The sequence below is a fragment of the Pteropus vampyrus genome, unplaced genomic scaffold (genome assembly GCF_000151845.1).
Source record: "Pteropus vampyrus isolate Shadow unplaced genomic scaffold, Pvam_2.0 Scaffold244, whole genome shotgun sequence".
NCBI classification, from domain to species: domain Eukaryota; kingdom Metazoa; phylum Chordata; class Mammalia; order Chiroptera; family Pteropodidae; genus Pteropus; species Pteropus vampyrus.
This window is the reverse complement of record NW_011889025.1, coordinates 1320462-1331383: the sequence shown is the minus strand read 5'-3', so window position 1 is coordinate 1331383 and position 10922 is coordinate 1320462. Positions and strand designations below refer to the sequence as shown.

At 44.9% G+C, this 10922-nt stretch overlaps 1 protein-coding gene across 1 annotated transcript in view; it reads right to left on the bottom strand.

Annotated features, from left to right (window-relative positions):
- Positions 1-1365: 1365 nt before the first annotated feature.
- RTL9 (retrotransposon Gag like 9) overlaps positions 1366-10922 on the bottom strand; it is an 80408-nt gene continuing 70851 nt past the window's right edge. The window contains exons 3-4 of the mRNA XM_023520024.1: positions 2897-7085; positions 1366-2357 (exon numbers count right to left, since the gene is read on the bottom strand). Coding sequence (XP_023375792.1) covers positions 2241-2357; positions 2897-7009 — 4230 coding nt within the window. The 5' untranslated portion in view covers positions 7010-7085 and the 3' untranslated portion in view covers positions 1366-2240. The remainder of the gene's footprint in view (positions 2358-2896; positions 7086-10922) is intronic.

Sequence of the window (10922 nt, the reverse complement as noted above, 5' to 3'; positions counted from 1 at the left end):
AAAATAGTTTCAAGTACTTGGGCATATGATGGCTCAACTCCATGTAGATACTGAGTGGCTCTCGAAACATTTCTAAATATAACCTTTGGGGTGAGTAGAGGAGCAGGGACTGAGCTCCAGCAGGGTATAAGTAAGCTTCATTTATTCCATTTATCTCTAGTTATGTTAGCTTTAAGGAGTGGAGAGGCAAAAGCAAAGGGAAGAAGAAAGTCTAAAGAGAAAAACAAAGAAAGAATGTTATTCTTCTCCATTGTCACAGGTATAAAATAATCAGTTTTATTTTTAAAGACTTTTTCCTTCCCATATTTTCCAGATACAATTTGTGATTCTGTATTATCAATTTCTTTTTCAGTAGAAAATAAAGCCAACAGTGTTTTTCCAAGCTAAGAGCAGCCCTGGCTGTACACAGACATCGGGAGTTCATTAGGGCCTGGACTAGGCCAGGTATGAGCCAACAAAGCCAGAGAGGAGGGGAAAGCTGGGTCCCCAGAGGGCCAACTGCCACCCTGCCTGAAATTTGAGTTTCCCAGCTTATTGCACCCTCTTTTTCCCAACACAACAGCACTGGTGATTGATGCATCTGCTGGCAGCCACAGAGCCAGATTCTTATCTATATTACCATGGGGCTACCAATTTGTTTGCCAATCTTTGTTTTTTTTTTTCTTTCTTAGAATCATTTTCCTCTTCCTAGAATCAGACCCAATGTTTCGGGTAATGGAACAGTGGACTTGAGTCCTCAGAGGGGGGTTGGTCTTCATCTCTCTTTTGCTATCTCTACAGCTATAGCCCTAGATTGAGTCATCTGGTTGAGTCATTCACCTGTACTATTGCAGTAGGTAGTTCATCACTACTTTCTGATCCCTTCCCCATCCTGCCTCTAAACTGTTACCAAGTCAGTATTCTAAAATATGTTTCTAATCATGTCTACCCTACTGTTTGTAACAGATATTTGAGTAACCCAATTACATGGACTATTATTGAATAAATAAATTGACCTTGTTAGTATCAAATGCTCCATCATCCTGATTTTTTGCCTTCATAACCTTCACCACAATTTCAACCTATCTTTCTTATATACTTTCTTGTTTATTGTCTGTCTTCTCCTTCCATTGGAGTAAAGTGTTCATTCAATGAGAGTTCTTATCTGTCTGTCCCCAAAACAGTGGCTGGCACATGTTAGATAGTAAATATTAACTGAATGAAAGATTCAATAAATCAAATTCTGTTAGCTACAGTTAAATTTTTTCATAAATGAAGTTTATTTACTTTTACGATAACAAATGTATTACATGCTTACTGTGGAAAATTTGGAAAGTACAGAGAAGTAGAAAAAAGAAAATAAAAACACCCATAATCCCACCACCTGAAGGCAAACACTGTTCACACTATGTTCCAATTATCTATGTCTGTTAAAAGACCAAGACCCTTATCAAGAGTGCTGGCCATGAAGCACAACAGCTAAGGGGAGTGAGAGCAACTAACAACTGAGGAGGTCACCCAGAGGTAAGAGCTAGAGATTTGACACTGAAGGACAAGACAATGACCACACACAACAGATCAAGAGGTCAGAAGTTGACAATGCAAGAACAAGTTGGGTTATGGCAAGAATGTAGAGAGATGGTACTTGTCAAGAGTTTAGTGCAGTACCTGTCACAGAGTATATAGTTGATAAATGTTAGCCATTACTATGATTATTATAATGGATCAAAACGAATGGTTCAAGATGGAGACTATAAACAGGGCAAGGATCCTGGAGAACCATTTTAGATATTATGATTTGGGGCATACAAGGGCAGGTCTACTAGGTGAAGAGGGTGGTATAGGAGTGGGCATCAATCTCCTTATAGGCTCTCCTGCCAGGTGAAATGGATACCAGGGCATCCTCAAGTTTGCCTGATGACACATGGCAAGACACTCTAAAGTGTTTTTGAGGTAGGAAATGGTTTCTCCTGCCTAGACATCACCCTGGACCAAGAACTAAAACTGGCCTTAATGGTAATGGGAGTTCAAAACCTCATACATTACTCTTGAAGTCCACACTCTGTCAAGACAGGTCACAGGCATATGGGGTGAAAGAGAAGGTTATGTCAGCCAAGTGGAAGATAGAGTAGGATGTGCCTGGAAGGGGAGGCTGAAGGGGAAAGGCCACAAGGTTTATGATGTAATTGAATGGAATGGGTCCAGGAACCAGTCCTCGAGTTAGCAGCCAAGTTAGAAATCACAGAAGAATCCAGGGAACATTACTTGTCAGTAGGGGCCTTCTGATGGCCTGTGCTCTGTCGAAGGTGGTCATGGAGACTTTCTTGGGGGTCTCCATGCTCTTTCAGGTAGTAACAGCGTTTGGGAACATGCTGGTGCTGGGAATGAGAAAAACAGAAAAAAAAACAGCAGAGGTGAGAGCCACACTTATTGTGACAAGGGGTGTTCTTCCTGGATAATTTCAGTAACTTAGCAGATCAAAGAACTTGGCTAATTACCTTACTTGTAGTAAGTGTGACCAAGGACTAGGGTAGCCAAATTCCCTAGTGACCTGGGTCCATAGCACAGTGGCTGCAGGTGAGATCCAGCCCCCAAAAGATGACCCCTCCCTTAGAATTAGACTTGGAATAAGTGGAGAGTTGGGATTGAGCCCAGCTGGCTCCCCCTAATCAGAAGACTTAGTCCTTTAACCATTCTAGGCCTTCAATAACTTGGGCATGGCATTGCTCCTCAAAGTGGTTAATATACCCAAAATAATTGCATTAGCTAGGCTTGCTCATGAAACTCCAGGTTGGGGGTTATAGTCTAGGAGCTCAATGCCTCCCCCTTGCTTCTTCCTTATTCTACTCAAAGGAGCAGGGTGTATTCCCCATCATTTTTCTGTTCAAAAACCTTGAGTGTATTTCTCCATCATTACCTCCTCAGTCTGCTGATGAGAGTTCAGTTCATTCGCCATTGCCTCCTCATTATTCCGCTTACAGGCTGATGGAAAAACCTGGCTTGAGCTTCCCAGGGAATCCTTCTCTTCAGCCAGCTGGCACTCAGTGTAGAGAGACCTGTCTATCAGCTCCTTTAGGCTGCCAGCCACCTTCAGGAAGATCCGGCCCATTTTGGTGGTAACAGCTTCTGAGAGTCCTTCCAGAAACCTGGTCCGTAGAATGGCATCAGACCAAGACAAATGTCGGGCCAGCAGCAGGAAGTCAGTGGCATACTGCCTGACTGACTTCTGGCCCTGCTTGGGATGGCAAAGAACAGCACTAAGGATGTCTATCTCAGAGAGGGAGTCATATAAGCCCTGTGATCTTCTTAGGAACATTTTATTTTCATCTGAGAGGGGTTTTCCTACCTCCATTTGCAAAATGGACCACCTTTCTGCTGCCCCCAGATGAAGAGACACCAGAAATGCCATTTTCTCTGAATCGTCCAAAAATCCCTTCATTTGCTTCTCCTCATCAATCTCCATCTCCTCCTCTGCAGAGCATGAACCCCGGGCTGCTTCCTGCTCTTCTAAGAGGTAACAGAGTGCTGGAGTCAACATGCTGAAGGATGGAACTTCCTTTGGTGGTGGGTTCATTGTTTCAGGGGTTGTGGCAGTCACTTGTGGTGTGGACTTTGATCTAGAGGCTGTGATGTTGATATGAGAGGCAGACGTTTCTCCAGAGTCTGTGGCTTTGATGTCTAGGGCAGACATCATTCCAGAGGCTGCAGCTGCCATTTGTGGTGTAGACATGGCTCCTGGGGCTGGGACCCTCATTAGCGATGTGGAAATCCCTCCACAGGCTGTGGCTGTCATTTGTGGCATGGACATTGCTCCGGAGGGTGTGGCTCTCATAAGCGGTGTGGACATTGCTATAGAACCTGAGGCTCTCATTGGTGGTGCAGGTAACCCTCCAGAAGTTGAGAAAGTTGTCTGTGGTAAGGACATAGATCCAGAACTTGCGAGTCTTGTTTGCAGTGCTGACGTTGCTCCAGAGGGCATGTTTTTAATTAGTGGCGTAGACATATCTCCAGAAGCCATGGCTGACATCAATGGCATGGGCATTGTTCCAGAAGCTGTGGCTGTCATAAATGGTTTGGACATCCCTCTAGAGCCCATGGCTGTTGTTTGTGCAGTGGACATCTTTCTGGAGGCTGGAGCTCTCATTAACTCTGTGGACACGTCTTCAGAAATTGAGGGTCTCCTTAGTGATGTGGACACAATTCCAGGGTCTGAAGCCCCTAATAGTGGCGGGCATATCACTCCAGAGGCTGAGGTGTGAATTGATAGTGTGCACATCTCTCCAGAAGCCATGGGCATTATTTGTGGTGTGGATGTTGCTCCAGACGTTGGGGTTTTCATCAGTGGCATGGACACCCCTCCAGAGGCCTTGGCTGTCATTTGAGGCATGGACATTACTCCAGAGGCTGTGGATCTCATGAGCGATGTGGACATGGCTCCAGAGACTGGAGCCCTCATTTGTGGTATGGACACCCCTCTGGAGACTGTGGCTGTCATTTGTGGTGTAGACATTGCTCCATAAGCTAGGGGTCTCAGAGGTGTGACTATCTCTCCAGAAGCTGGGTGTCTCATTAGTGGTGGGGACATTTCTCCAGAGGATGAAGCTCTTCTGAGCAGAGGGGTCATCTCTCTAGGGTCTGAGGCTCTCATTAGTGGTATAGAAACTGTCCCAGAGGCTGGGGCTCTCATTTTAGGTGTGGACATCATTTCAGAGGCTGGGGCTTGCCTCGGCAATGGGGACACTCCTTCAGAGGTCATAGATCTCATGAGTGACATGGACATCCCTCCTCCAGAGTCTTGGGTGTTCATCGGCTGCCTAGGCATCTTTCCAGAGGCTGTGGCTCTCATTACTGCTGTGGGCATTTCTCCAGGGACTGGGGCTTTCATTGGAGGTGTGGATATAGTTCCAGAGGCTGAGGCTGTCATTTGTGGTGTGGACATGTCTCCAGAGGCATGGGCTCTCATTAGTGGTATGGGCATCACTGCAGAGGCAGTGTCTGTCATCTGTGGCATGGACATGTTTCCAGAAGCTGTGTCTTTCATTAGTATCGTGGATATCTCTCCAGAAGCTGCAGTTGTCATTTGCTGTATGAACATTGCTTCCGAGGATTTGGATGTTGTTAGTGGCTTAGACAATGCTTCTGAGGCCATAGCTCTCATTTGTGGCATGGACATCACTCTTGAGGCTGTGTCTCTTGTTAATAGTGTGGACATTACTCCAGAGGCTTTGGCTGTAATCAGTGGGGTGGGTATTGCCTCAGAGGCTGGGGCTCTCGTTTGTGGTACAGCTGTCACTCCTGAGGCTGTGGCTCTTCTTTGTGACATGGGCATTGCTTCAGAGAGAGGGGCTTTCATTTGTAGTATGGGCATTGACTCAGAAGCTGAGGCTGTCACTTGTGGCATGGGCATTGTTTCAGAAGCTGAGGCAGTAAATGGCTGTGCGGACATTGCTCCAGAATCTGGAGCTCTCCTTAGCAGTGTAGGCATCATTCCAGAAGCTGGGACTTTTATTTGTGGTGTGGACATTGCCCCATTGGCTGTAGTTTTCATAAAGCCTGTGGACGTTGCTTGAGAAGTTCTAGCCATTGCTACCTGTGTGGACATCACTGTAGAGGCGGCAGTTGACATCTGCTCCATGGACATCGTTCCAGAAGTTGTGACTGTCATCAGTTGGGTAGACAATGCTCCAGAGGTTGAGACTGTCTTTAGCAATGTAGACACATTTCCAGAGCCTGGGGCTCTCATTCGTGATGTGGACATTGCTCCAGAGTCTGAGGCTCTCACCGGCAGTGTGGATACCCCACCAGAGGCTGTTGCTCTTATCTTTGGAGTAGACATGATTTCAGAGTCTAGATTTTGTGTTAAGTGTGGATACAACACTCCAGAGCTTTGAGATGGCATCAGCTGGGTAGGCATCACTCCAGATGTTAAGGCTGTCATTAGCAGTGGGGACATTGCTTCAGCATCTTGGGCTGGCTTTGTCAGTGTGAACATTTCTCCAGCATCTGGACCTGACAGGAGTGTTGTGGACATTGCTCCAGAGCCTGGAGTTGACATTGGCAGCGAGGACACTACTCCAGAGTCTGGACCTAACATTAGTTGGGTGGACATTTCCCCAGGGTCTTGGGTGCTTGTTGGATGGGTTGAAGTTGCTCCAGAAGCTAGGGCTGACATTATCAGTGAGGATACAGCTTCAGCATCTGTGCCTGACATTAACAGTGAAGATATCTCTCCAGAGGCCAGGGCAGTCATTAGAACTTTGGACATTGCTTCAGTGTCTTCATCTGTAATTTGCAATGGTGACATTGCTTCAGAGCCTGGAGCTGACACTGGCTGTGTGGACATTACTCCAGGGTTTATATCTGGCATTAGGAGTGGGGATATCTCTCCAGGATCTTGGGTTAGCATCAATGGTGTAGACATCGCTTCAGAGGTTGGAGTGTTCATTATAGGTGCAGACATCACTCCAGAGGATGGAATTGACATTGACAATGGTGATACCTCTGCAGAATCTGGTGGTGCCATTAGTGCTGTGGACATTGTTCCAAAGTCAGGAATTGTCATCATCCCTGGGGACATTAGTCCATAGTCCGAAGTAGACAGCAATGGAGACAGTGGTCCAGAATCTGAGGCTGGCATTAGCAATGGGGACAGGGCCCCAGAGTCTGAGGTTGGCATTAGCAATGGGGACAACGCCTCCGAATCTGAAGCTGGCATTAGCAACGGGGACAGTTCCCCAGAGTTGGAGGCTGGCATCAGTGATGGGGACAATTCTCCAGAGTCTGGTACTCCCATAAGAGATGCGGACATGGTGTCAAAGTCTGGGGATGTTATTAGCTGTGTGGATATTCCTCCAGGGTCTGATGCTGAAGTTGAGACTATAGGCTGTACACAAGAATGCAGAATTTGGACCTCTTCTCTGGTCTCTATCATTGGTCCAGAGAAAGTCGTCCCACTATTTGGGGGGTCATTTTCTTCCCTCAGCAATTTTTTGAATCTCAGTGAATGTAAGGGTACTGACATATCTGCCATGGCCACAGGATAGTATGGAGAAAGCACCTAAAATGATGATATCAGTGGTCCTACTGAAGCTCAGGGGCAAGAAAATCTGTAAACAAGAAACAATTTTAGCAGTCAAAAGTCAATATAAGAAAGATTGGGAGACAAACATATGATTCATGATGGAGACCTTTTGTATGCATTGCCAGCTATGTGGAATCACAGATGGGGCTATCGGGTGAAAGAAGCTAGGCAACAATGAACAAATTTGAAGCTGGAGCAAATATCCCTTCCATTCCTGTTCTTTTCAAACCAAACCACTCAGTCACACAGCACAGCTTCTCAGTTTATAAATACTTAAAATGACAGCAACCTCAGCTACCAGGAGCTTGGGCAGTCCTGTATCAAGTGAAGCAGCAGCACCACCTTATGGAAAACTGTGAAAAGTGCAGGTTCCTGAGCTATGTTTTGTTCCACAACATTCACAAGCCAGCCAAGTTACTGGCAGGCCTAGATGAAAAGCCCTTTGCTCCAGAAAAAATCATTGGTTTCTGGGGCTCATTGAGTCTTGCCAGTGGTTTAGTCCCAATTTTACAACTCTGATGTCCCTGAATGTCTTCCTCAGGAAAAGGAAGGCATTTATCAGATCAATGACTGGGAGCAGCATTCAATGAACTGAAAAGCCTGCTTGTTATCACATCATTGCTCTTTATAACAAAAACAACCACTACTACTACCACTTATTGCTCACTTAGTATGCTCCAGACACTAAACTTTAGGTAACTGTATGCAACTTTAAACTGTCTATAATATACAAGGATTTGCAAGCATTATTCCATTTGAATCTTAACAATACCGTATACAATAGATAGTATTATTATTCCAATTTTACCAGCTTTCTCATATTAGCCAGAGTTGAGGCTAAAATAGGGTCACTGAAACAATAAAAACTGTATGTCTTTGACTATCACCTCTCCTTGGGTTTGCCTAGCTTTCAGCATCCCTAAGGCTGTATTCAATTATCTCTCTGAAATCTTAGACCATGGCTCACTTGAAGCCCACTCTATAGCATATACAAATCTCAAGTTTCTCCGATGACATTTGGGTGGGCAATCCCAGAGCCTCACCCCTCCAGCCCACCCCTGTAAGTAGCCCCAGAAAGGGGTCCTTGGCACAAAGCTTGGAAACCAACACACATATTATACAATGTTGACACATCCCCACAGCCTGCCCATGACAAAAATGGAACACTCGCTCATTTGGGACGATGTCACAAAAGTCATCAATATTGTGATATTGTGCTTCCATGATGATAATGAGAATACTAGCAGCAGAAATTCTAACAGCAAACATTTGAACATGCACTGACTGGCAAGCACTCCGCTAGGCACTTTACATGCATCATCTCATTTGGTTCCCACAGCAACACTAAAAGACTGAATAGTACTATATCTTCATCTTACAAATGAGAGAACTAAGGCCAAGAGAAGGTTAATAACTTGCCTGCAGTCACATAAATTCTCAGGTCCATCCAACTCCAGAGCCCCCTCCTCTTCTCCACTGTGCTATAAAGATCCACTTTATCTGGTCTCTCTCCCTCTTACTCAGTCACATTTCCAAGACCCCTGCTCCCTTATTTTCAGTGTAGACAACCCAGAGATGGAGTGTAGTAAAAGAAATACTTGCCTCCTGCTGGCATCTTGGTTACTCTACTAATTGGTGCAATGGGAAAGATGAGTCAAAAGAGCAGTCATGGATATCCACTTCCCATCTTCAAAAAAATACCCAAATGTGCCACAGTTTCCCACCAGGCAAAACACAAAGATCTTACCTTGCCAGCTAAGGAGAAGAGGGAGAGCAAGTCCTTTGCACCTCCAGCTCTTTTAGTCTGGCCAATTTACTTATGTCCCATGCCCAGCCAGTTCATTAAAGTAAGACCCAATACCAGCAGCTGTTCTCTGCAATCTCCCTTAGCTATCCCCTGCCACGCCCCCCTCCTGCCCGACAGCCAGCCAGCCAGCCAGCCTGCCCGCCCACCCGCCCCACTGCTCCTGACTTGCTAGTGCTTGCTCTGTCTCTCTGGTCCCAGATTCCTGCCTCTATATAGGCTCTGACATTTGCCTCTGGCCGCCTTTCACTTTGACAGCCCTCCAGAAGCTCCACTTTAGCACTTGGCCTATGCAACTCCACCCCATTTCCCATCACCCCCAATAGTTGCACCAGCCCACTATGCCCACCTCTGGCTGTCCCAAAGAAAAGGAGATCCACATAGTTAAAGAGATGAGACTGAAAGGGTCCTGGCTCAGGAAATGAGACATAACCTGTGCGACTGAGCAGACATGGGAATCCTGAAAGCCAGGCACTGCAACTGGTGTGACATGGCAGGGGTCACAGGTAAGAGAACCAGGGCTGGAGGCTGAGTAAAACAGTGTCAGATAGTTCAAAGAGTTCAAGTGCAGGGAAACTAGGATTTAGGAGGATGGGCTATGGTGATAATAAAAATACCTATTTGCCCCAGTGTCAGAGACCTGGAGGGAAATCTGGCAACCAGTGTTCCTACCACGGGGCTAGGATTTGACAGCAAGGCTCTAAGATGTTCAGAAAGCTGGCAAAAAAAGCACACCAGTCTTGAACATACCAGGTGAGGGCTTGCTGATAGATGCAGGGCTATAGCCTGCTTTCTAGAACTGGGGCACAAGGTCAGAGTAGAACTAGCAGAAAGGTCTACCAGAGCTCTTTAACCTTCTGAATCAGCACCCTTATACCCCCAGACTAGGGGCAGAATTGGTCCCTGAGCCCTGGAAAGGGTAAAATCTTCAAGTGAAATTCAAGTAGCTGAAGTATAGGGACTCAGAGTTTGGAGATTGAGGGGTGGCATTCAGGTGGTTATAAACCTTCTCACATTCATAATTAGCAACTAATATTACCTGGGCACTTGAGCTAAGCACTGTTTGCATTATATCCTTTAGGCTTCATGGCAACACCTGCAAGGTAAGCACTGGCACCATTCCCATCTTACAAATGGGGAAACGAGTTTTAGAGAAGTTGTGATCAAGGTCGCAGAGCTAGTAAATGGCAAAGCCCAGAATGGAGCCTGGGTCCATCTGATTCCAAAATTATTTCCTCTCTTCGTCATTAGATAAGTAGTTAGAAATACTCCAAGTGCTCTGTTCACTGCCACCTTCCTCCTCCCATCCCCATCAATGACTGAATCATTGTAGTAATAATAATAATAATAATAATAACAATAACAACAATAATAATAATAGTAATATCAACTGACTTTGAACTTTACCCATATGCCAAAAACTATTCTGAGGTCATTACAAGCATTTTATCATTTGATGTTGTGAGCGAGGTCCTTTCAATTCCCAGTTTCCAGATAAGAATACTGAGCCTCAGCAAAGTAAATTGACATGCCCAAAAGCACACAGCTGTTTGACTCCAGAGCTCACTATATATGGTATACTGCTCAAAAACAAAAATTCCAATCACTCTACTCTCTTCTGTAAACCAAAAACTAGTCACAGGAAACCCAACAACAGCAATTATTATTATTATACCTAATAATAAAAGCTAACATTTACTGTGTCAGGCAGTATACTTAACACTTTACATACATAAGTTCATTTGTTACAACAATGCTATTATCACCTTCATTTCCTGATGAGGAAAAGCACAGAGATGTCAACTAGCTTTTCCACGTTTGCACAGCTAGAAAGCACTGTTGTTTATAATAATAAAAAATCAGAAATAACCTAAATGCCAATATAAGAACACAACTCATTTAACAATTAATGAATATGGTACATTTGTAGCAGTCATTGAAAGTGATGATCTGATTTTTATAAAATAAATATGTATATTTTTGCATAGAAAAAAATTCAATCTGGAAAGATATATACCAAAATGTTAGCAATGACCATACTCAGGTGGTAGGATAAAA